The 25,236-nt window shown below is 52.8% G+C and overlaps 2 protein-coding genes across 2 annotated transcripts; both read left to right on the top strand.

Annotated features, from left to right (window-relative positions):
• Window positions 1-835: 835 nt before the first annotated feature.
• Window positions 836-7,181, top strand: LOC129783297 (vigilin-like). The gene is made up of 8 exons (XM_055793298.1): window positions 836-961; window positions 1,882-2,036; window positions 2,374-2,589; window positions 4,231-4,437; window positions 4,915-5,130; window positions 5,969-6,175; window positions 6,390-6,497; window positions 7,059-7,181. The coding sequence occupies exons 1-8, from the start codon at window positions 886-888 to the stop codon at window positions 7,179-7,181; spliced, it is 1,308 nt and encodes a 435-aa protein (XP_055649273.1). The 5' UTR covers window positions 836-885.
• Window positions 7,182-18,401: 11,220 nt separating this feature from the next.
• LOC129783296 (vigilin-like) lies at window positions 18,402-24,747 on the top strand. Its single transcript, XM_055793297.1, has 8 exons — window positions 18,402-18,527; window positions 19,448-19,602; window positions 19,940-20,155; window positions 21,797-22,003; window positions 22,481-22,696; window positions 23,535-23,741; window positions 23,956-24,063; window positions 24,625-24,747. Exons 1-8 carry the CDS (start codon window positions 18,452-18,454, stop codon window positions 24,745-24,747), a joined length of 1,308 nt encoding a protein of 435 aa, XP_055649272.1. The 5' UTR covers window positions 18,402-18,451.
• The last annotated feature ends 489 nt before the right edge of the window (window positions 24,748-25,236 follow it).

The raw sequence follows: 25,236 nt of genomic DNA, 5'->3' as shown, positions 1-25,236 counted from the left end.
GTCTGTGCAAGAAGTAGGGAGGTGTTCTTTGTATTAAAATATGAAAACAGATAAAGTAGAGACAGGAAAGTAAAACCCAGCTGCAGGATTAGGCCTCTCTTCCTAATGTTCCTAACCTTGAGAGAAGAAACTGTTGGGCTGCATGATGTACTGTAGTGGGCTTTGCAGGTAGTTTTTTTGTTTGGGTGATTGTTTTTCGGGGGGGGGGGGGGCGCGTTCTAGAAGCAGTTCCAGCAGAGTCTGCTACCAGGAGGCTGTGGTATTTACTGTGGGCTGTGAGACTGTATGTGGAGCGGAAGGGAAGGTCACGCTCGGTAGAGCCTGTTGTGGGAGGGATTGCAGAGGAGCTGGAGACACCAGGAGCTGCTCTCTGGGCCCCAGGTGCTCATGCTCGGTTGGTAATCAAGGCGTAAGTTTTTCAGGAAGAGGCAGCATCCTGGGCTCTTTTTTGTTTTCTCTCCAGGGTTCCACAAGGGTCTTGCACTGCCTATGTGTACCTTGGGAGACTGGTTTTAAAACTGCACGCCATTAATACTTGATAGATTAATGAGAGTATGCTTTAACAGCTTGGGGTGTCCCCCTTTCCAAGAGGCTTCTTAGGTTGCACATCCTCTGCCTTCTTAACGAGGAGCTCTGGTTTTGATGCCCGCTGTGCTATGAGGAAAAATCCCCCCTGAGTTTCTGTGTGGTTCAGCAAGAGAACAGGGCAGCAGACTGGCCCTGTAGGCGCTTCTCAAGAGGCCGGCTGGAAAAGTGCTCAGTAAACACGTCTTTTGCCTTCCTGGAGTGACTTGTGTGCATCTTGAATGGTGCTGGTAATAGTGTTGCCTCCTCTGTCTCTTCCAGTGGCATACCCAGATTGTGTGTGTGCGTGGGAGGTCGACGATGAGCTCGGTGGCACTTTTGACCCAGGAGAGCTTTGCCGAACACCGCAGTGGCTTGACGCAGCAGCAGGTGAAAGGTGAGAAGACACAGCTGAGTTCCTGTGATGTGCCTCTAAATAGAAACTGCGCAGGCAAGGTTCCTTGCTGTTAGCCAAGCTCGCTCCATGCCTCCGGCTCCCCCTAAGTGTCCAGGCACGGCGTTCGCCATTCCTAGGCTGGCGGCCTGCCAGACTCTGGCTTTCCACCCACAGGAGCACATCGGTGGTGCTGCACAGTGCAGGGCCAGGCGGAGGCAAGCCTCAGATCTTCACAGAGCTCTGGCTAGCAACGCTGTCAGCCGTGGGGCAGGGCATGTGCAAGCATGGGTCATTGGGCTGCAAGAGAGCCTCGTGGGATCAGTGTGCTGGATTGTCACTTCCTCCTTTGCTCAGCCAGGTGTTGGGGAAAGTCATTATAACCGTATTGACTGACTCACTGATGGGTCTCGGCACCCATTCTCCAGCTGCGAGCTGGCCCGCTTGGCACAGCCCAGTGCACAGCTGAGTCGAACATAAGCTACAGGCTTTCCCTGGACTCTGCCCCAACTAGAGTGCTTCTGCTTCTCTCTGCCTTCTTCCTGGGCATGTGTCTGTCTTGTCCCCTTCTGACCTACAGCCTTGCTGTGTCCCTTTGATTTCTTTCTGCTTGGCCTGTTGTCCCCTGATGAAGCTCCTCCTCTCAACAAAGTTGGCGATAATGTGCTTGTTTGCTGCCACCATTCACTTGCACGGTTGCTTCCTGCATCCATGGCGGCACCTGCTGCAGTCTGTGCTGTGCTGAGCTCAGCTGTGCTCCCGACTCGGCTGCTCTCCACAAGCATAACTGTAGCAGGATGAATAGTAGTGCACAAGTCCTTTGTTGTCCCTCTTTGATGATGCCTCAATAGAGTTGCACTGCCTATGAATGGGGGCGTTTCTGTGGGGAGAGCATCTCATTTGCCTTGTTTGCTTCACCGCAGTAACAGCTTTAAACTCTGAAGAAGAGAAGGATCCTCCCACCTACGAGGAAGCCTTCCCTGCGCTCCCTGAGAAAGCACCATGTTTGGAAGCTGCCCCGGAACCTGCTGGGCCCTGGAGCAAAATCCGGCCAATAAAGGCTTCTGTCATCACTCAGGTTGGTGGGAGTGGGTGTCTTATCTCCCTCCTTTTCATCCCTCCAAAAAGTAGGTGAAGTGAAGCTTTCCCTGGAGTATGAAATCCCTTAGTGTGTCAGAGTAACTGCCTCTTTGCTGTCCTTTGCCCTGGCGCACAAGGAAGACTGCAGCTGAATGCTAGGACTGCTCTGGAGGGGGAGGGATGTGTTGAAAAACTGCCCAGAAGAAGCTCTGCATCCCTGTTGCACAGATAGCTGGAACAGGCCTGAAGGGAGGATTGCAGAGGGAGGCACTGACAATCCAAAGCACACTGACACCTTGCTGTGCCCTGCTTGTGTCTGTCCCGTGGCTGAGCAGGTGTTCCATGTGCCACTGGAGGAGAGGAAATACAAGGGCATGAATCAGTTTGGAGAAGGCGAGCAGGCCAAGATCTGCCTTGACATCATGCGGAAGACGGGAGCTCACCTGGAGCTGTCTCTCGCAAAGGACCAGGGCCTTTCGATCGTGGTCTCTGGCAAGGCGGAAGCAGTCACGAAGGCTCGGAAGCAGATTGTCGCTCGACTGCAGACTCAGGTGAGGGCATCTAACTGTTTCTGCCTTCGTCTTTGCTCTTCCCCAAGACTCGCAAATGCTTTGAGACCCTTGGGCCCGTGTGCTTGTAAGCCAAAGAGGTATGACTAACTCAGCTTTGCTGTACGTTTTCAAAGCACCCAACTGGCAATTTGGAATGGGAATGAGGCTTAAAATAGGGTTCCAAGGTAATTACAGGCCGTGGTGTTGCATGAAGCGTGGAGTCTGCGATCTCTGGAACATTTGAGTTGCAACCAGTGACTTTGTGCTGAGGTGCTGGTGCTGGAGGGGGTGCAGGAGCCTCACACACAAAGCTAGTAGTGTGTGAGAACGGGACTGTGCTTTTCCTGAAGTCCTTCAGAGGAGAACGTGGAAGGCTGGGAGAAAGAAAAGTAGAGGAAAGGAAGTCCTGCCAAAAGCCAAAAGCTTCGGGTCAGGGTTCTGCATTGTGTAACTCAAGGCACACTGGTAAGGAGCCACAACCCTGTTGTTTCGGTTGCTTCAGTCCTCTAGGTTTTGATCTCTTACCTTAAGGTTCTTGAGCTCATAGTCAAGGTGGTAGCTCTTGTTAGGATGTATCGCAGCCAGGTGTTGCAGTGTGTTTTAAAGCATAATGCCAAAGGTAGGTAATGCAATGTTAATACCATGTCTGCTTAGCGCTGTTCAGCCCCTGTGTCATACCCTGCCAGAGGAAAGAGAAAGGAACGAAACCCTACATCCACAATGTGCATCTGAAAAAACAGTTCAGGTCGTGCCGCCACAGACCCGTGAGCCACTGTTCTCAAATATACCTCCTTCTGCCCTGGCCCCAGGTCTGGAAGGTGTGTCTGTATTCCAGCTTCTCTTGGGCTTGGCTAGCTTCAGGACAGGAACACAGAGCTGAAAAGTCACACCGAGTGATCTTTTCTTCATCTTTTATTTTTCCATTATAGCTTGAATGTTCATTGTCTGATTGCTGTTAGTGGTTACCTAATCACAGGGATCAGGAGCACGATAGCAGTCATCAGCTACCAGACCTGTAAAAACTCAGTGAGAAGGGAAGAAGTCAGGAAGCCCTTGTATAGAGCAGCCCTTTAATGGTAGATTGAGAAGGACCCCTTTTGCATGTGGGGCCTTCTAGAAGCAGTCCCAGGAGCAGCATGTGCTACACTTGAAGACGCCTTAGCACTTAAGTAGCGGTAAGCATCTGCTAGCTGCCTGCCTCCTGCAGTAGGTTTCTGGTGTTGAATTTCTCTTTCCTAGGAGTCATACTGTATGTCTTGTTCTCTGTAGCCTTGGCAGCAGATGCCAGAGTTCAGATAAACTCCAGCTGTGCGCTGCCATCTCAGTTGTTGCCTGGTGTCTTACACTGGAGGAGAGGCACCTCCTCGTCTGTGTCGGAAGGCCTTTGCTAATTCAGAGTACTGCTCCTGTGCAAACAGAAGGGTTTTGAGGGAAAGGTGGGCTTTATACTCCTGGCATAGAGGCACTGTAGATCAGCTGGTACAGTGTCAGCCCTCGGACAGAATGTGCTGGGAAGGCGTTGTGTTTGCTCTGAGGAGCAGTACCGCTGAGCAGCGTCTGCCTTGCTTTCCCTGGCTCTGTTCCTGTGGATCTGCCAGTGCAGGCAAGGCTTTTCACAGATGCTTGGTTCTTCTGCCGCAGGCTTCAGCGACAGTTGCCATCCCCAAGGAGCACCACCGTTTTGTCATTGGAAAGAAGGGTGAGAGGCTGCAGGACCTGAAGCTCAAAACTGCAACCAAAATGCAGGTCCCCCGCCCAGATGACCCCAGCAACCAGATCAAGATCAGCGGCACTAAAGAAGGGATTGAGAAGGCCCGGCACGAGATCCTGCTTATCTCCGCTGAGCAGGTACCTCAGTACTGTGATCTCTCTCATGGCATTAGCTGGTCAGCCTTTTTGCTTCCCCACGGTATAGTCGGAGTTTGTAGCCACCGTGGCTACAGTCAGTGGCTAACGTTAGCCTGAACGGAGACGTATACTGTGCCACTCGCCGGCTGTATGAGCACCGCTGCCAGGTCCTGAAACTTCTTGTGCTGCGTTTTGTCCATCTCTGAAGCCCAAACAAGCATTTGATAGTTGAAGTGAAGCGTCTTAGGTGCCAGCTGGGATAAGGCAGGAGATCACAGGGGTGAATATCGTAAACAAGGAGCAGCAGCAGCAACCGTATTTGTAGATTGAAAGAGGTGGAGATCTACAAGCCCGCAAACTGAGAAGGTTGCTTGGGCCAGAGTGTCAGGCAGGACACCCCTGGGAACTTAGCTGTGCCTGGCAGAGACTGTAATATAGAGGGCAGTTCCCACCAAGGTCTGTTGTGGGCTCTTCCAGGATAAGCGTGCCGTGGAGCGGCTGGACGTGGAGAAAGTGTACCACCCTTTCATTGCTGGCCCTTACAACAAGCTGGTGAGGGAGCTCATGCAGGACACAGGGACGCGCATCAACATTCCTCCACCCAGTGTCAACAAGACCGAGATAGTCTTCACCGGAGAAAAGGAGCAACTAGCCCAGGCTGTGGCTCGCGTTAAGAAGATCTATGAGGAGAAGGTACGGATGGTCCATAAAGCTTCCCACCTTCCCCTGGCACCCGCTCCTAGGCACTCTTCCCTTCTTGTTCTACTTTTGTGCATCCCTCGGTTGCATCTGGCTCAGCAGCCCTTGCAGTACATGACCCCGAATCCTACCGTTTCCTCACTCGGCAGAGTGGGAGCTGGGCTGATACTATCCGGGAGGTGACAGATTTCTGGCTTTTCTGTATCGTGGGACTTAGCAGGCCACCAAGAGCTCCCCTGGCTGTTGTTCACACTAAGGAAGGAAAGAAGTGTGAAGCCTACAGTGGTGGCCAGCTGACAGTATCAAAGTTGCTACATAAGCAGAAGTTGCTGAAGAGTGAATGTCACTCCAGTTTATTTCCCACAGCCAACGCTGCTGTGAATATCCTTGTTGTGGGTTGCTGGGCTGTTTCTCCTCGTGGTTAGGTCTGTATTTGTACCGGTCTGGATTTCAACAATCGGCTTATAGCCTGCACAGTGTTGCATCACAGCACTGCCTGGGAGACGGCTGGGAGTTGAACCCTGTTGTCCAACGGGGGGACGGGGACGACGACAACGACATGCCTGTGTGTGTGTGTGTGGTCTCTTGCATGCCGTGTCCCAGGGAGCTTGACCCAGCATACTAGTTTTGTACTTCCCCTGTGAATTTTTGAGCACAAGGCTTTCTGTAGGCAGGGGTCCAAGGGGTGCTAGGGTACTGCCGAGCCACTGTGCTCAGCTTGGCTTTGCTCTTTGCTGGGTGCAGAGTTTGACTGCATCTTGTGCCTCTTCCTGTCGCTCTTGTCCTTCCCCGCCCCCTTGCGATTGATGCCTCAGTGTCTCTGCCCCTACAGAAAAAGAAGACTACTACTATTGCAGTGGAGGTGAAGAAGTCCCAGCACAAGTATGTCATCGGCCCCAAGGGGAATTCCCTGCAGGAGATCTTGGAGAAGACTGGAGTCTCTGTCGAGATCCCACCCACTGACAGTAGCTCGGAGACGCTGATACTGCGAGGCGAGCCTGAAAAACTTGGGCAAGCATTGGCTGAAGTCTATGCAAAGGTACTGACAAGATGGGCTAGGCCTCCTTTGAAGGTCCCGCGAAGATACATTTGTGAGCACTGACAGGTGTAGCGGGGGTGGTCTCTCTTGGGCCATTAGAGGTGCAGCTTAGAAGTCAATACCGGAGGTGCAGCATGGGAATTGGAACTGAATTGTTGTGAAGGCCTCTCCCAGTTTGTCCATCAAACAGCTTCTCTGTTTTTCTGTCTCTCAGGCCAACAGTTTTACCGTCTCCTCGGTCTCTGCCCCCTCTTGGCTTCATCGTTTCATTATTGGAAAGAAAGGACAGAACCTGGCCAAAATAACTCAGCAGATGCCAAAGGTATGGATGAGCTGGTTAGCTTAGCACCCCCGGCGTAGAAAAAGGTTTAGTCCAGATCACTCGTCACGGAAGAGAGAGGTGTCTTCTAGCGTGGGTAAACCCAGGGGGAAATGACACAGATCTTTGCTGTTCAAGGGAACCCTCTCTTTTACTGCTGCAAACACTGCTCCTCCTATGTTATTGTCATGGGTTGAGCCCTTCCGAGGAAGCTTTATGTGGTGCTGTTTTGAGAACTGATGTAGTAGGATACCTGGAAATGGCGAGTGCAGCGAGGCTTCTCCCTGGTGAGTTAGACGGTATCTAGATAAAGGCTAGATGAGTAAACTTCTCCAAAGCCCTTGCAGAAACTGGGACAGCACCAAAGCCTTGGGCTCTAGGCACTGCCATATGGCCGAAATCGTTAAGTTACTGACTTGTAAAATTGTGGGGATTTTGTTTGGGCTTTTTGGGAAGGAGCGCATCTCTTAGTGGCAGGGATGGATGGTGTAGGCCTGACCAAGAGCATTGGCCTGGCTTGGATCTTGGCAAATTCTTAAGAGATTCATTGTCTTTCACCTCAAGGTTCACATCAAATTCACTGGAGGAGAGGATAACATCACTTTGGAAGGACCTACAGAAGATGTGCATGTGGCTCAGGAACAGATTGAAGCCATGGTCAAGGAACTGGTGAGCTGGAGTTACTAGTTCCGGTAAGAAACTGGGGGAAGAAGGGGCAACAGAGCAGAGGGCCCCTGCTTAGGGCCAGAAAAAATTAGAACTTGGTTTTTGGCAATTGTTCATTGAAACACGTACTTTGTGTGCTAACGCAAACTGTCAGCATTCCTAGAGTTGTATGTAACATGCTGCCTGTGTGGCTGAGGGCTGCCCAGCAAGTGTGATGTGTGTGAGAGACACAGTTTAACTGTGAAGTGAGTGGGGAGTCCCGATCTGCGTTTCCGTGTTCCCTGCGAGGGGGCCGGCCAGAGACGGACGAAGCGATTGAAAAGTCAACGTATGAAGTGGTGGAATGCACTATTAGATACTAGAATGGGGAACTGTGGACCAAACACTAGAACGAATATCATTTGGGAAAAGCACAAACGCGAGGCCCCAGGTCAGTAAAGGGGAGTCAGAGGTCTTGGGAATACAGCCTATTAAACCCTGTTCCACAGGCAGTAACGTAACATTTGAGAACTGAACGGCAAGTCAGGAAGATCCTTTCTTGCTGTGGCAGGCTGCTTGTGTAAGGCTTTTATTGTCTGCCGAGGCTGCTGGAGTAAATGAAGAGAACCAGTCCTTTGGGCGGGAGCACTGATTCAAGGCACTTTGTAAAGCGTTCCCCAAAGCAAGGGCAACCAAGTCACGCCTCGTCCTGGCTTTGTGGCTTTAGCAGTGCTTCCTGGCTCTTATTGTTGCAGGTGCTGTTTTCCTGCCTGAAGCCCCGGGGCTCCTGGGTAGCCACCACCCCCCCAGCCTGCAGCTGATGTCCTCAATAAAATGATCTTTCCTCTCTTCTGACTACGTCTGCCATGTGATAATTGGGGACTGGGCAGATATTGTTTGCTGGTGCGTCCTAGGGGAGGACTTTGGGATCATCCCTTGGCCCAGACTCCTTGCCAGTGGGCATCACGGCTGAGCTTTAGGACTCACAGCACAGTCACACAGGGAGGTGGGGGCCGGATGGCACCTCTGGAGGTGTCACTGTCCCCTCAGCTCCTGCTCGGATTCTGGCTAAGACACAGCCTGTGCTCAGGCTCGATGGATGCTCCACTGGGGAGCAGCGCCATTAGCTCAGAGCCGGGACAACACGCAGGCAGACACGGTGCCGCCGCTGACCATCACCTGCAGCTTGCTGTCCCCTGCGGCCGTCATCCCTGCACACTGACTGCCGGGCAGTTTCTCCAGACGCCCACGCTCAGGGCAACGGTATAAAGCAAACTGCCATGCTGGCCACTACAAATACGTCGGCTCGCCCAAAAAGCTTTTCCAGCAGCTCCAACAGCAGCCGGACTGCTGAGGCTTTTGTGCGTCCCAGTGTGATACGGGAGACGCCCGCACCCTGATGGAGGACGAAGGATGAGCACTCTCACCATCAACCAGCTAACTGTTGCTCATAGGCTGCTGTGGTTCAAGCGGGGCCGCCAGCTGTGCAACACACAGCTGCTCCCTCCCTCCCTCCCTCCCCAGGGGGATGGCAGGGGCACTGGGAGGCTCAAAGGGAGAAAACTCGTAGGCTGAGACCAAGGCTTTGATGTGTGCAGGGGAACGTGCTGGTGCAGTTTGTGATTGAAAACTGCGGGGACATCTTTGGGGAGGAGGTGGCCGGCCTCTCCCCTCCATCAGCCGAGGAGGTGCCAGCACCTGTGGACAGGTGCACAGGTATGAGGAGGGGCTGAGGGTTTTCAAAATCTGGGGCTTCTGGTCCAATTCCTTATTGTGCTGCTGGTGGATTTTGGTTTAGGTGTTGTCCACTTCCACGAGGTCACTTTGCTGCACGTGCTTTTGTGTTCCACGGGTGCGTTTGGAAGATCAAGGGAGCCGTGCAGGTGAAGCAAACGCAGAGCCCCAGGCAAAAGACTTCTTGCACACAGCACCCTCTCTGTTCATCCTCTACAAAGAAGCAGGGGCAGGTATGGTGGTGAAATCAGAAATAGTAGAGGGATGTCAGGCCAACAAACACTGACACGTTTCTCATGTATGACAGTAGTTTCTGATAGGTCCAAGCAGCTGCTGTGCCTCCTCCTGTCATTAGATCCCTTGTCTGTTTGACTTTTCCCACCCTGTAATGATAGAGAAGAAAAAACAGAAAGGTTGTTTCTCAGATGCATTGGGAATGTGCTTAATCAATCTAAATACTTACAAGAAGTCAAATACAAAATCGCAGATTTAAAAATAAAAGGCTCACGCCCCAGAATGGGATAATGCTGCCCAAGGGATAACGGCAGAACCGTGTCCCAGGAAGGCAGAAGAAAGCCCAGCAGAACGAAGCTGGCAAGGGTCTGTCCTACCCTCCAAGACCCCTCCAGTTTGTGGTGCCCCAGCCCGCGAGAAGGGGCAGCCCATCATCCCAATTCATCAGAGCTCCTGAAGCCTATCTTACGACCGTGCAAAATGTGGATAATGCAAAGCAACCAAAGGGATCTTATTTGAGGAGCTAAGGTAGCAATTTGGAAAACGGTAGCTTACTGCTCCAGGTGTCTTGCCACCTGTCAACTTCAACCTTTCCGGTTCAGGCGCTTGTACCTTTGCTTCCAACCACCCCCGAGAGCACAGCAGACTCCTCGGTAGACCCGGAACAGCTGATGAGCCTTTCAGAGGAAAGAAGGTAAAATGAGCTCCCTTTGTTTAAAATGAGAACTGATTCCAGTTGATCGTGGTTTTACCTCTCTAATAACACTGTGGAATATCAAGGTTTGCAGGGTCTTTCGTTTCAGGAAAATGAAAAGCAAAGAAACAGAAAGGGAAAACAGGTCTCTGGAGAAGAGGCTGAAAGCACACCAGAAGAGCAAAGGAGAGAAGAAAAGCTTTTCGAGATCAACCGCTGAAAAAATTCAGGAAGGTCAAGAAGCCCTTCCTGACCTTCCTGAAGAAGGTGTGTACCAGACACTGCTGTCCATCTTTCAAAACTCTCAACACTGCACTAAGGGCATGAACTATTTTTAGCGTGCACAAAGATGGCCCCAGATAGGAAGCAGACACCTGCCTTTTGGAAAAAAATGCGTGTCAGCAGGAAACTGCCATTCCCAGCGTTGCAGGTTTGGTTTTGCACTTATGGAAGTACTGTTTGCTCAAGGGTAAGCAGACACCTCGCCACAAGAGCCTCAATCCTTAGCTATTTACCTAGCTACCGAAATAAAGAGGCAAAGTAAGTCCCGCTGTTTTGTCCATGTTAGCAATCCTCACGCTGCCCTGTATCATCTGAATCCCAAATATGCAGCAACGTTGTTCCAGGTCACTACATACGCTTTAGATGCTGGCACTTTTTAAAAAGGCCGCGGCTCACCTGAGGTAATTTGGGGGCGGGTCGTGGTGTTTGTGGTGGTGGTGTGTGTATTGGGATGGACACTTTTTAGTTTCTTACTTCTTCTTCCCTTACCAGTAAACAGAGGTCTATTTCTCAAGATCTTGAGAAATGTCCTGAAAATAAGTTTTCATGACTTTTTTGTATATAGATGAATACTCTTTTAACGTACACTATTTCACTGGTGCTAGAAGTACTATATTCCACTTCACATGGCTTGTTTCAGTGACAGCCTTGTACCGTAAATTCATATCGTGTACCCCCTTTTTCCTGGGATCCACAAGTTGCGATGCCTGCAGTTTGTAGTCCCTGCATGCACAGGCTATCTGCCCTGGCTGAAACCTGACAGGATAACAAACGGTGATTGCTTCAGGCAGCTTCCCTATGCAGATGTCCCAGGAACCCCTTTGGAAGAGTAACCCAGAGAGGGTGCTTCAGGGAAGCCGCAGGCATGTCCAAAGCGCAGAACTAATGAGCAGGACATGCACGGGAGAGTCTGTGTTTAGTAGCCACCTTATAGCTTGAAGTGAGCGATTCTTATTTGCTTTCCAAATCCATTTTCCTCCTGCCTAACCCAATTGGAAGAGTGAGTTCCACCGCATTTTTTTGTGATGTACTGAATGTATTCTTTTTAAAATCAGGTGCCACCTTCTTGGCTTTGCTTCACGCTTTGTGCTGTCCCCTTTTTCTATGTACAAGAAACTGCACTGAAGACAGAGCGTTGATGGTTCTATTCAGCTGCAGGGGAACTGCCATGGAGGCTGTAAGAGAGGGGCAGGGCCGGGCGCAGGCCGGGGGGTTTATCCGTTCTGAGCCCCTCGACCCCTGCTGTGCATATCTGACAGCCCTGCCTCGCTCACAGCCGCTGTCCCAGAGGGAACAAAGCCCAGGAGAGAAAGTTCTCTGTCGGCTCAGGGGAAGCACACATGCATGGGTGCAGCACGCTCGTGTTGCAGCCAAAGTGATAAACCAGCCTTGCTTAGCGCAGCTCTCCGTGCAAAAACCTCCGTGGCTGCAAGGATCTCAAGCCTCAACTCTGAGCGCTCGATGGAGCTCCCTCCCAGCCAGCCGAGATTCCCGACCGTCCTGACGTGGCGCTTTCCCTCCCAGCAGCGCCCATGCCCATTGAGTGCCTTTCGCTTGCAGCCGGCTGTAATGCCGGCATCACCCCTGCACTCCAGTTTTTGGCCTCTCTGAGTGTTGCTCACTAGAATAGCCCCGAGAGTGACACCCCCCCCCCGCCCCGTGCCGGCTGCCCCCATTGTGTCCATAGGGATAGCGGTTTGCCTGCGGGCATGGTGGGATGGTGTTTCTTCCAGGAACCACATGGATGGCAGGGTGAGCCCGGGGGGGGGCTTGCGCCGCCCGGGCTCAAAGCTGGGGAGGCGGATTCCCCGCTCGCAGGGACTGGGGGCGAGGGGAAGTGTTTTAGGGACGGACTGTGGGGGCCGGAGGGAGGGATTTGAGGGACGGACGCCGAGGAAGGCCTCCTGCCTGCAGAGATGGCTCTGGCCCAGGGCAGGGCCCTTCTCTGGATGCCACGGGGTCGATTGCAAAGGACCAGGCTGCCCCATGCAGGGAGCAGGTGCGTGCCGGGGCTGCCAGGGGGCCCTGCCTGGCTGTTCCCAGCCCAGCCCCGGCCGGGGCCAGCCCTGCGCTGCAGCCCTGGGGCCGAGGCGCAAGGAGCCGCGCATTGCTGAGGGTGCTGCACCCTGCCGGGCCCCGCCACCAGCTGCCGGCTGCCCTGGGCTGCCCCTCGCTCTCCCCAGCTCTGCCTGCTGCCAGCGCCGGGGGCACCGCCACAGGGCTTGCCCCCTGCCCACAGCTGCCCTGACCCACGTCTGCAGCTGCACGTGGTGCCCACATCGCACAGCTGGGGCGGGGGGTGGCAGGTCTCTCTGGTGGCAGCCTGGGACTGGGGGCAAAGCCAAGCCCATTCCTCGCTTGTGATCTTTGTCCCCAGGGAGAGCCAGTGCAGACGTGTGCTGCGCTGGAGAGTGTCGCGCAGGGAGGTGACGGCCGACTGCAGAGCAGCACTGAGACCTGCGTGACAGCAACGGCAGCCAGTGGCCGCAGAGCAGCCCAGGGGAGCTGGTTCCCTCGACGGGCCCCAAAGCAGCCTTCCTCAGCCCCTGCTTTTGGTGACGTGTGGAGCAGCGCAGGGATGTCTCTCAGGCTTCCAGGCCTGAGGAGGCTTTCCTCCTCAGGGGCACTGTTAGAAATCCCGCTCCCAGGATTAAAGCACCCCTCCCACCATGGATCCGAGGCTGTGTATCCAGCCCCCTGGAGCTGGGTACAGGTGCCCTGAGGGGTCTCTCTGGGAGGATGGGGCCACCTGCCTGGTGGCTCTGACACAGAAATGATGAGCTCAAGCCCTGTGACTGTGGCCGGCCGGTTCAAAGCCTCCGAGTGCCTCAGTCTTTCTGCCCAGGAGCGTTTATCCCAGGCACTGTTTCAGGGTGTGAAGATGGGTGCCGGTGATGTTCTGGTGCCTCCACATGGCTCCCACTTCAAGGTTACGATGCCTGAGGTCAGCGTCCCCCTGAAGGCCCTGACAGAGATCTCCAGGGACTTTGTGTTCCATTTTGTGTTGCCTTAGGGCTACAGCGTGCTGGGGTTTGGGGGCGACAAGGTTATGGTATGCCAGAGGTTAAGCGAGTGAAGCGTTAAAGCGTGTTATTGTTATGGACAGAATCTGGGTTTGTTGGCTCTGTATTCCTGGGGTTATGGTAGTGTGATCTTATTATGTGTTCTTTGTGTGGTTTTGGTTTGGTTTTTTTATGTGGAGAGTGCCTTTTTTCATGTTTTTGGCCTTTGCAGGGTTTGGATGGGGGCCTTTGGTTTGTATACAATGTTTCTTCTGGTTGTTTTTCTGCTGTCTGCTGTCTGGCGGTGTTTTTTCTGTCTTGTCGACCAGTAATGATGGTTTCTATATCTCCTGCAGGTCAGGCAGTGTTACTTCTGATGTGGTCTGACTCATTTCTGGGGAGTTGGTAGGTAGGTATGGAGGACTTGTGGTCCCTCCATGGAGAATGACTGCTAGAGGACTAAGAGGCAGATCTGTGGAGGGGTGAGAGGACTGCTGGCCCACAAGTAGTGACTGTCAGAGGACTACGTGTACTTGAATTTATGCGGGCTTCCAAATTCATGGTTGGTTATCCTGCCTTGAGGAATAGCCATGGGAAGTCACCAGCCATGCAGAAGAAGAAGATTCCCAAGCCTGTGTGGCTTTCTGGTTTTGCTTTCGAGTAAGAAAGTCTTGTCTCTCCGTGAGTACAACTAAACCGGTCAGTTTTGTTCACCACAGAAATCAGGGAGCAGAATTTTTGTGCTGTGCCTCACATGGCTGCCAGGGCATGGTGAGAAGCAGCAAGAGAATTCCTGCCTGGCACCTTCTCCAGGGGAGCAGTGCTGCACTTTCACCGGGTGAGCTCTGGTTCTGCATGAGTGCATAAGTTTTTGGTCAATTTCCTCACCACAGAAAGCAGGGAGCAGAACTTTTGTGCTTCTCCCCACATGGTTGCAAGGGCAGGGTGAGAAACAGCAAGAGAACTCCTTCCTTGCACCTTCTCTGTAGGACAAGGCCTCAAGGGCAAGAGTCCAAGTACTGATAGCCTGATGAATAGAGACTTGTTAGAACTTGTAGGGCACAAGCCCTGGGAGCAAAGGAACAAGCTAACTGCAGACCCCTGAGCCGTCACAGTTGAGGAGGCAACCAGACGGACAGAGAAACAAGTAGCCAGATAAGGGAACAGATGGCGCCGGTATGTAATTAAGAAAGCCGCGTAGAAAGAAACTCCCTAACCTTGGAATAAAAATTATTGCTAGGTCAAGATAAACTAGTAAGTACCTATTGTTCTAACGGTGTGCCTTAAATATTAACCAATCGGTGTTTCTTACGCTTAAGATTTAACCAATCAGGGTGTAATATGTAGAAGGTAGAAACATATATAATTGTAAGAAAATCACTAATAAAGGGACAACTTGCTTGCATCAAGCTGCGTCCCGTCTCTTCATTCGCCGCACTTCTCCAGGGGAGCAGTGTTGCGCTTTTACTTTTCCAAGGTGACTTCTTGGGTCTGTGTAATATTGCAAATGTGCCGTGTCAATTTTGCTCACCACAGAAATCAGGGAGCAGAACTTTTGTGCTGTGCCTCACACGTCTGCCAGGGCAGGTTGAGAAGCAGCCGGAGAATTCCTTTCTGGCACCTTCTCCAGGGGAATTTCCCATTTCCCAAGAGACTGCTGGTGCCGGCTGCAAGGGCGCTCCCAGATAAAGGGTGGTCTTGTGTGATGTTGGGGTTGGAATTGGTGATGTCTCCTTTCCTTAGTCTCGTTAAGGCTTTGCAGTGACAATTTGGTGCTTCGCTCCTATTGCTCTTTTGTCATATCGCTCACAATAGCTACTGCTGTTTCCTTTTATCATATTGCATGCTATTTTCCTGTATTATAATACAAGAAACTACCTTGGATATGTTTCAATGATTGATATATTTGATCGATTTGATGTGGAGTTCATCTTTGCTGGGTATCCAGTCAGTCAGCAAGACATAATTTGGTGTAGTGGGCAGCATATGAAGCAAAAATGTCTTTATTTAGGAAAAAAAAGGTTCCTCGACTTGCTGTTGTCAGGTGGGAACCATTGCCTTATGGTGTTTGGGCCAGAGTGGTCTGGTGGTGCTGGGCAGCTGGGCCATGCCAGGGACAGAGGGACGGGAGTAGGGGAGGGGGCGGGGGAAGGGGTTTAGGGACGGACGGGTGGGAATTGATGAAGGATTTTAGGGATGGACCGGGGTGGGCGGGGGTGTTTGTGGGTATGGGGGTGGTGGTGGTAGGGGTGTGTGTGTGCCCCACCCCGCAGCTCCCCTCGGCTGCTTCCTCCTCACCAGCACCTGCTCAGCACCCCAGAGGGGCTTCCCGGAGAGTTCCCGGAGAGCCGGGGAAGGGGCTGTCCTGCACCGCCCCTCCAGACGGGGGCCACGCAGGCAGACCCCCGAGCCCCGCCGAGGGAGGGCAGCGCCGCTGGCCGCCCCCCTCCCGCCGCGTCTCCTCACCTTTGCCCCGCGCCTCGCGCAGCCAGCGACCCCGACCGCCGCTCCCACGCGCGCACAGCTGGCGGGAAGAGGCGGGCCCCTCGGCCTCGTGCCCAGCACAGGCTTCGCTGCAGGCCTACGAGAGGTAAAGCCGGTCCCGGGGCACCATCTTGGTGAAGAGGAGAGAAGTGCGTGACCTGCCAACACAGGTGTGGCCCCGCCCCCATGTGCCCTTTGGTCGGTTGCTATGGGAACGAGTCGGGCTCTTCCCCTAGCAACCGGCTGACAAAGGGCACACAGGGGAGGGACCACCCGTATGTTGGGAGGTCACACACATCTCTCTTCTTGACCACGATGACGGCAGGCCCCTCGGCCTCGTGCCCAGCATAGGCTTAGCTGCGGGCCTACTAGAGGTAAGGCCGGTCCCGGGGCACGCGGTGGCACTGGCCGCGCAGGGCGGGCGGTGGGGGTTGGGGGTATAGCCTCAGCTATAGCGGGAGGAGGGTGCGGGCCCGTCTCTGCGGCCGGGCGGGTTGCGCTGCCTCCAACAAGACAGCGGCAGCAGAGAGACGGGCTCCGCAAGCGGGATGTCCAGCGAGCACCCGACTGCACTCTGTGGTCTCGGCCTTTCCCATTGGCGTGGTGTGGCCCACGTGCCGCCAGGGCAACCCTCCGCAGCGAGCGGGGGTGCGGGGGCTGCGCGGAGGGGCTCGGCCCACCGGCCTCCTGCACCCGCCCAACCTGCCGGCCTCCCCAGCCGCTCCCCCACGCAGTGGCCGCCCCGCACTGCGCCGGCAACGGGGAGCGCTCCGGCGGCACCCAGGGCACGGACAAAATCCCTGAGTCACGTCGCGCTCCCCCTGTCTGTGGCGGCTGCCCCGCGGGTTGGTGGGAGGGCCGGGGCCACCCCCGAGGGGACAGGGCTGCGGGGGGCGGTCGCCCAGTCGCCTCCCCGCCGCTCTCCGGTAACAATGGTAACTTTTTCTTTGGTAGGATAAGGGCAGTTGCTCTCGGTCAGGTAGCTAGTCTTTTTTTCCCAATGCACATTAAGCTGCTTCTGAAGAGGGTACGGCCTATTGGAAGAGAGATCTGTAACCCTGGATTTTACAGCTGTTATCAGAGTGCAGAGCCATCCCAGATAAGCCCCCCTGTGCGGTTCACACCTTGTCAAAGAAAATCAAGATGTGCTATTGGTTACAGTATTTCCGCTGATACTGCCTTTCCCAAAACATACTCTTCCCTTTGCATATAGAAGCATGTTAAGCTGATACAAGTGCACTTAGGATTGTGCTGCTGCGGGGATTCAGGTCATTCACCCAGGCCGCTACCAGTCAGGTGGTTAGAGCAGTCAGCAGCTGCACTGAGACCAGTCTAACATGTTCAAACTGAATGCGAGCGTATGGCTGAAAAAGTTCATTCGCCGTGGCTGTGAGGGTATCTGACAATTTGATCTGTGGGTTTCTGCAAAATACCCACTTCATGTGAAAGCATTGTTTCTCTTAAAAAAAAAAAAAGAAAAGTACTAAACTATGGTTCACATTTGTTTTGTGTTCAAGAATGCTACAGAAGAAAATCCTCAGGCCTATACTGTGCAGAGCTTATCAAATGAACCTTACAGCAGGAGAGCAAGAGCCTGGCAGGTGTCCTCGTGGCTGTTTTGAAGCTGACAAGCAGTAAAGGCAGGATCTGGAAACTGCCTTTGCACTTCCCTTGCGGCCAGAAAGAGAGAAGTTGCAGATCCGTTGGTCCCATCCTTAGCAGGAGTGGGCACCCAGGCACGGCCTGAGCAGACACTGTAACAAGAAATACAAGCCTTTTAGCCCCTGTGGATCAAGCACAAGAGCAGCCTTCTTTCTGCAGCATTACCCTTAGGGAAATGCTGTGACATCCTTGACAAAGACATGCACTGCTGCAGAAAGTCCGGGGCTTTTCTGAAGTGGGCTGGGAAAGGCATGTTCACCCAGCATGTAAGGAGTCTCACTTGTCCAAGAGCATGTCACTGAGAGGCCCAGAGCCTGTAAAACTTTGGCAACACGGGTCTGTGCAAGAAGTAGGGAGGTGTTCTTTGTATTAAAATATGAAAACAGATAAAGTAGAGACAGGAAAGTAAAACCCAGCTGCAGGATTAGGCCTCTCTTCCTAATGTTCCTAACCTTGAGAGAAGAAACTGTTGGGCTGCATGATGTACTGTAGTGGGCTTTGCAGGTAGTTTTTTTGTTTGGGTGATTGTTTTTCGGGGGGGGGGGGGCGCATTCTAGAAGCAGTTCCAGCAGAGTCTGCTACCAGGAGGCTGTGGTATTTACTGTGGGCTGTGAGACTGTATGTGGAGCGGAAGGGAAGGTCACGCTCGGTAGAGCCTGTTGTGGGAGGGATTGCAGAGGAGCTGGAGACACCAGGAGCTGCTCTCTGGGCCCCAGGTGCTCATGCTCGGTTGGTAATCAAGGCGTAAGTTTTTCAGGAAGAGGCAGCATCCTGGGCTCTTCTTTGTTTTCTCTCCAGGGTTCCACAAGGGTCTTGCACTGCCTATGTGTACCTTGGGAGACTGGTTTTAAAACTGCACGCCATTAATACTTGATAGATTAATGAGAGTATGCTTTAACAGCTTGGGGTGTCCCCCTTTCCAAGAGGCTTCTTAGGTTGCACATCCTCTGCCTTCTTAACGAGGAGCTCTGGTTTTGATGCCCGCTGTGCTATGAGGAAAAATCCCCCCTGAGTTTCTGTGTGGTTCAGCAAGAGAACAGGGCAGCAGACTGGCCCTGTAGGCGCTTCTCAAGAGGCCGGCTGGAAAAGTGCTCAGTAAACACGTCTTTTGCCTTCCTGGAGTGACTTGTGTGCATCTTGAATGGTGCTGGTAATAGTGTTGCCTCCTCTGTCTCTTCCAGTGGCATACCCAGATTGTGTGTGTGCGTGGGAGGTCGACGATGAGCTCGGTGGCACTTTTGACCCAGGAGAGCTTTGCCGAACACCGCAGTGGCTTGACGCAGCAGCAGGTGAAAGGTGAGAAGACACAGCTGAGTTCCTGTGATGTGCCTCTAAATAGAAACTGCGCAGGCAAGGTTCCTTGCTGTTAGCCAAGCTCGCTCCATGCCTCCGGCTCCCCCTAAGTGTCCAGGCACGGCGTTCGCCATTCCTAGGCTGGCGGCCTGCCAGACTCTGGCTTTCCACCCACAGGAGCACATCGGTGGTGCTGCACAGCGCAGGGCCAGGCGGAGGCAAGCCTCAGATCTTCACAGAGCTCTGGCTAGCAACGCTGTCAGCCGTGGGGCAGGGCATGTGCAAGCATGGGTCATTGGGCTGCAAGAGAGCCTCGTGGGATCAGTGTGCTGGATTGTCACTTCCTCCTTTGCTCAGCCAGGTGTTGGGGAAAGTCATTATAACCGTATTGACTGACTCACTGATGGGTCTCGGCACCCATTCTCCAGCTGCGAGCTGGCCCGCTTGGCACAGCCCAGTGCACAGCTGAGTCGAACATAAGCTACAGGCTTTCCCTGGACTCTGCCCCAACTAGAGTGCTTCTGCTTCTCTCTGCCTTCTTCCTGGGCATGTGTCTGTCTTGTCCCCTTCTGACCTACAGCCTTGCTGTGTCCCTTTGATTTCTTTCTGCTTGGCCTGTTGTCCCCTGATGAAGCTCCTCCTCTCAACAAAGTTGGCGATAATGTGCTTGTTTGCTGCCACCATTCACTTGCACGGTTGCTTCCTGCATCCTTGGCGGCACCTGCTGCAGTCTGTGCTGTGCTGAGCTCAGCTGTGCTCCCGACTCGGCTGCTCTCCACAAGCATAACTGTAGCAGGATGAATAGTAGTGCACAAGTCCTTTGTTGTCCCTCTTTGATGATGCCTCAATAGAGTTGCACTGCCTATGAATGGGGGCGTTTCTGTGGGGAGAGCATCTCATTTGCCTTGTTTGCTTCACCGCAGTAACAGCTTTAAACTCTGAAGAAGAGAAGGATCCTCCCACCTACGAGGAAGCCTTCCCTGCGCTCCCTGAGAAAGCACCATGTTTGGAAGCTGCCCCGGAACCTGCTGGGCCCTGGAGCAAAATCCGGCCAATAAAGGCTTCTGTCATCACTCAGGTTGGTGGGAGTGGGTGTCTTATCTCCCTCCTTTTCATCCCTCCAAAAAGTAGGTGAAGTGAAGCTTTCCCTGGAGTATGAAATCCCTTAGTGTGTCAGAGTAACTGCCTCTTTGCTGTCCTTTGCCCTGGCGCACAAGGAAGACTGCAGCTGAATGCTAGGACTGCTCTGGAGGGGGAGGGATGTGTTGAAAAACTGCCCAGAAGAAGCTCTGCATCCCTGTTGCACAGATAGCTGGAACAGGCCTGAAGGGAGGATTGCAGAGGGAGGCACTGACAATCCAAAGCACACTGACACCTTGCTGTGCCCTGCTTGTGTCTGTCCCGTGGCTGAGCAGGTGTTCCATGTGCCACTGGAGGAGAGGAAATACAAGGGCATGAATCAGTTTGGAGAAGGCGAGCAGGCCAAGATCTGCCTTGACATCATGCGGAAGACGGGAGCTCACCTGGAGCTGTCTCTCGCAAAGGACCAGGGCCTTTCGATCGTGGTCTCTGGCAAGGCGGAAGCAGTCACGAAGGCTCGGAAGCAGATTGTCGCTCGACTGCAGACTCAGGTGAGGGCATCTAACTGTTTCTGCCTTCGTCTTTGCTCTTCCCCAAGACTCGCAAATGCTTTGAGACCCTTGGGCCCGTGTGCTTGTAAGCCAAAGAGGTATGACTAACTCAGCTTTGCTGTACGTTTTCAAAGCACCCAACTGGCAATTTGGAATGGGAATGAGGCTTAAAATAGGGTTCCAAGGTAATTACAGGCCGTGGTGTTGCATGAAGCGTGGAGTCTGCGATCTCTGGAACATTTGAGTTGCAACCAGTGACTTTGTGCTGAGGTGCTGGTGCTGGAGGGGGTGCAGGAGCCTCACACACAAAGCTAGTAGTGTGTGAGAACGGGACTGTGCTTTTCCTGAAGTCCTTCAGAGGAGAACGTGGAAGGCTGGGAGAAAGAAAAGTAGAGGAAAGGAAGTCCTGCCAAAAGCCAAAAGCTTCGGGTCAGGGTTCTGCATTGTGTAACTCAAGGCACACTGGTAAGGAGCCACAACCCTGTTGTTTCGGTTGCTTCAGTCCTCTAGGTTTTGATCTCTTACCTTAAGGTTCTTGAGCTCATAGTCAAGGTGGTAGCTCTTGTTAGGATGTATCGCAGCCAGGTGTTGCAGTGTGTTTTAAAGCATAATGCCAAAGGTAGGTAATGCAATGTTAATACCATGTCTGCTTAGCGCTGTTCAGCCCCTGTGTCATACCCTGCCAGAGGAAAGAGAAAGGAACGAAACCCTACATCCACAATGTGCATCTGAAAAAACAGTTCAGGTCGTGCCGCCACAGACCCGTGAGCCACTGTTCTCAAATATACCTCCTTCTGCCCTGGCCCCAGGTCTGGAAGGTGTGTCTGTATTCCAGCTTCTCTTGGGCTTGGCTAGCTTCAGGACAGGAGCACAGAGCTGAAAAGTCACACCGAGTGATCTTTTCTTCATCTTTTATTTTTCCATTATAGCTTGAATGTTCATTGTCTGATTGCTGTTAGTGGTTACCTAATCACAGGGATCAGGAGCACGATAGCAGTCATCAGCTACCAGACCTGTAAAAACTCAGTGAGAAGGGAAGAAGTCAGGAAGCCCTTGTATAGAGCAGCCCTTTAATGGTAGATTGAGAAGGACCCCTTTTGCATGTGGGGCCTTCTAGAAGCAGTCCCAGGAGCAGCATGTGCTACACTTGAAGACGCCTTAGCACTTAAGTAGCGGTAAGCATCTGCTAGCTGCCTGCCTCCTGCAGTAGGTTTCTGGTGTTGAATTTCTCTTTCCTAGGAGTCGTACTGTATGTCTTGTTCTCTGTAGCCTTGGCAGCAGATGCCAGAGTTCAGATAAACTCCAGCTGTGCGCTGCCATCTCAGTTGTTGCCTGGTGTCTTACGCTGGAGGAGAGGCACCTCCTCGTCTGTGTCGGAAGGCCTTTGCTAATTCAGAGTACTGCTCCTGTGCAAACAGAAGGGTTTTGAGGGAAAGGTGGGCTTTATACTCCTGGCATAGAGGCACTGTAGATCAGCTGGTACAGTGTCAGCCCTCGGACAGAATGTGCTGGGAAGGCGTTGTGTTTGCTCTGAGGAGCAGTACCGCTGAGCAGCGTCTGCCTTGCTTTCCCTGGCTCTGTTCCTGTGGATCTGCCAGTGCAGGCAAGGCTTTTCACAGATGCTTGGTTCTTCTGCCGCAGGCTTCAGCGACAGTTGCCATCCCCAAGGAGCACCACCGTTTTGTCATTGGAAAGAAGGGTGAGAGGCTGCAGGACCTGAAGCTCAAAACTGCAACCAAAATGCAGGTCCCCCGCCCAGATGACCCCAGCAACCAGATCAAGATCAGCGGCACTAAAGAAGGGATTGAGAAGGCCCGGCACGAGATCCTGCTTATCTCCGCTGAGCAGGTACCTCAGTACTGTGATCTCTCTCATGGCATTAGCTGGTCAGCCTTTTTGCTTCCCCACGGTATAGTCGGAGTTTGTAGCCACCGTGGCTACAGTCAGTGGCTAACGTTAGCCTGAACGGAGACGTATACTGTGCCACTCGCCGGCTGTATGAGCACCGCTGCCAGGTCCTGAAACTTCTTGTGCTGCGTTTTGTCCATCTCTGAAGCCCAAACAAGCATTTGATAGTTGAAGTGAAGCGTCTTAGGTGCCAGCTGGGATAAGGCAGGAGATCACAGGGGTGAATATCGTAAACAAGGAGCAGCAGCAGCAACCGTATTTGTAGATTGAAAGAGGTGGAGATCTACAAGCCCGCAAACTGAGAAGGTTGCTTGGGCCAGAGTGTCAGGCAGGACACCCCTGGGAACTTAGCTGTGCCTGGCAGAGACTGTAATATAGAGGGCAGTTCCCACCAAGGTCTGTTGTGGGCTCTTCCAGGATAAGCGTGCCGTGGAGCGGCTGGACGTGGAGAAAGTGTACCACCCTTTCATTGCTGGCCCTTACAACAAGCTGGTGAGGGAGCTCATGCAGGACACAGGGACGCGCATCAACATTCCTCCACCCAGTGTCAACAAGACCGAGATAGTCTTCACCGGAGAAAAGGAGCAACTAGCCCAGGCTGTGGCTCGCGTTAAGAAGATCTATGAGGAGAAGGTACGGATGGTCCATAAAGCTTCCCACCTTCCCCTGGCACCCGCTCCTAGGCACTCTTCCCTTCTTGTTCTACTTTTGTGCATCCCTCGGTTGCATCTGGCTCAGCAGCCCTTGCAGTACATGACCCCGAATCCTACCGTTTCCTCACTCGGCAGAGTGGGAGCTGGGCTGATACTATCCGGGAGGTGACAGATTTCTGGCTTTTCTGTATCGTGGGACTTAGCAGGCCACCAAGAGCTCCCCTGGCTGTTGTTCACACTAAGGAAGGAAAGAAGTGTGAAGCCTACAGTGGTGGCCAGCTGACAGTATCAAAGTTGCTACATAAGCAGAAGTTGCTGAAGAGTGAATGTCACTCCAGTTTATTTCCCACAGCCAACGCTGCTGTGAATATCCTTGTTGTGGGTTGCTGGGCTGTTTCTCCTCGTGGTTAGGTCTGTATTTGTACCGGTCTGGATTTCAACAATCGGCTTATAGCCTGCACAGTGTTGCATCACAGCACTGCCTGGGAGACGGCTGGGAGTTGAACCCTGTTGTCCAACGGGGGGACGGGGACGACGACAACGACATGCCTGTGTGTGTGTGTGTGGTCTCTTGCATGCCGTGTCCCAGGGAGCTTGACCCAGCATACTAGTTTTGTACTTCCCCTGTGAATTTTTGAGCACAAGGCTTTCTGTAGGCAGGGGTCCAAGGGGTGCTAGGGTACTGCCGAGCCACTGTGCTCAGCTTGGCTTTGCTCTTTGCTGGGTGCAGAGTTTGACTGCATCTTGTGCCTCTTCCTGTCGCTCTTGTCCTTCCCCGCCCCCTTGCGATTGATGCCTCAGTGTCTCTGCCCCTACAGAAAAAGAAGACTACTACTATTGCAGTGGAGGTGAAGAAGTCCCAGCACAAGTATGTCATCGGCCCCAAGGGGAATTCCCTGCAGGAGATCTTGGAGAAGACTGGAGTCTCTGTCGAGATCCCACCCACTGACAGTAGCTCGGAGACGCTGATACTGCGAGGCGAGCCTGAAAAACTTGGGCAAGCATTGGCTGAAGTCTATGCAAAGGTACTGACAAGATGGGCTAGGCCTCCTTTGAAGGTCCCGCGAAGATACATTTGTGAGCACTGACAGGTGTAGCGGGGGTGGTCTCTCTTGGGCCATTAGAGGTGCAGCTTAGAAGTCAATACCGGAGGTGCAGCATGGGAATTGGAACTGAATTGTTGTGAAGGCCTCTCCCAGTTTGTCCATCAAACAGCTTCTCTGTTTTTCTGTCTCTCAGGCCAACAGTTTTACCGTCTCCTCGGTCTCTGCCCCCTCTTGGCTTCATCGTTTCATTATTGGAAAGAAAGGACAGAACCTGGCCAAAATAACTCAGCAGATGCCAAAGGTATGGATGAGCTGGTTAGCTTAGCACCCCCGGCGTAGAAAAAGGTTTAGTCCAGATCACTCGTCACGGAAGAGAGAGGTGTCTTCTAGCGTGGGTAAACCCAGGGGGAAATGACACAGATCTTTGCTGTTCAAGGGAACCCTCTCTTTTACTGCTGCAAACACTGCTCCTCCTATGTTATTGTCATGGGTTGAGCCCTTCCGAGGAAGCTTTATGTGGTGCTGTTTTGAGAACTGATGTAGTAGGATACCTGGAAATGGCGAGTGCAGCGAGGCTTCTCCCTGGTGAGTTAGACGGTATCTAGATAAAGGCTAGATGAGTAAACTTCTCCAAAGCCCTTGCAGAAACTGGGACAGCACCAGAGCCTTGGGCTCTAGGCACTGCCGTATGGCCGAAATCGTTAAGTTACTGACTTGTAAAATTGTGGGGATTTTGTTTGGGCTTTTTGGGAAGGAGCGCATCTCTTAGTGGCAGGGATGGATGGTGTAGGCCTGACCAAGAGCATTGGCCTGGCTTGGATCTTGGCAAATTCTTAAGAGATTCATTGTCTTTCACCTCAAGGTTCACATCAAATTCACTGGAGGAGAGGATAACATCACTTTGGAAGGACCTACAGAAGATGTGCATGTGGCTCAGGAACAGATTGAAGCCATGGTCAAGGAACTGGTGAGCTGGAGTTACTAGTTCCGGTAAGAAACTGGGGGAAGAAGGGGCAACAGAGCAGAGGGCCCCTGCTTAGGGCCAGAAAAAATTAGAACTTGGTTTTTGGCAATTGTTCATTGAAACACGTACTTTGTGTGCTAACGCAAACTGTCAGCATTCCTAGAGTTGTATGTAACATGCTGCCTGTGTGGCTGAGGGCTGCCCAGCAAGTGTGATGTGTGTGAGAGACACAGTTTAACTGTGAAGTGAGTGGGGAGTCCCGATCTGCGTTTCCGTGTTCCCTGCGAGGGGGCCGGCCAGAGACGGACGAAGCGATTGAAAAGTCAACGTATGAAGTGGTGGAATGCACTATTAGATACTAGAATGGGGAACTGTGGACCAAACACTAGAACGAATATCATTTGGGAAAAGCACAAACGCGAGGCCCCAGGTCAGTAAAGGGGAGTCAGAGGTCTTGGGAATACAGCCTATTAAACCCTGTTCCACAGGCAGTAACGTAACATTTGAGAA

This window comes from Falco peregrinus, unplaced genomic scaffold (genome assembly GCF_023634155.1).
Source record: "Falco peregrinus isolate bFalPer1 unplaced genomic scaffold, bFalPer1.pri scaffold_19, whole genome shotgun sequence".
NCBI lineage: Eukaryota > Metazoa > Chordata > Aves > Falconiformes > Falconidae > Falco > Falco peregrinus.
This window is presented reverse-complemented; position numbering and strand designations above follow the sequence as displayed.

What these genes read in the sequence shown, in the direction of transcription:
- LOC129783296 (XM_055793297.1), top strand. Translation starts at nt 18,452, where the DNA reads ATGAGCTCGGTGGCACTTTTGACCCAGGAGAGCTTTGCCGAACACCGC. An exon ending in TCGCTCGACTGCAGACTCAG is followed by an intron (nt 20,156 to 21,796) that starts GTGAGGGCATCT and finishes CTTCTGCCGCAG; the next exon opens with GCTTCAGCGACAGTTGCCAT. An exon ending in AGAAGATCTATGAGGAGAAG is followed by an intron (nt 22,697 to 23,534) that starts GTACGGATGGTC and finishes CTGCCCCTACAG; the next exon opens with AAAAAGAAGACTACTACTAT.
- LOC129783297 (XM_055793298.1), top strand. Translation starts at nt 886, where the DNA reads ATGAGCTCGGTGGCACTTTTGACCCAGGAGAGCTTTGCCGAACACCGC. An exon ending in GACGCAGCAGCAGGTGAAAG is followed by an intron (nt 962 to 1,881) that starts GTGAGAAGACAC and finishes GCTTCACCGCAG; the next exon opens with TAACAGCTTTAAACTCTGAA. An exon ending in TCGCTCGACTGCAGACTCAG is followed by an intron (nt 2,590 to 4,230) that starts GTGAGGGCATCT and finishes CTTCTGCCGCAG; the next exon opens with GCTTCAGCGACAGTTGCCAT.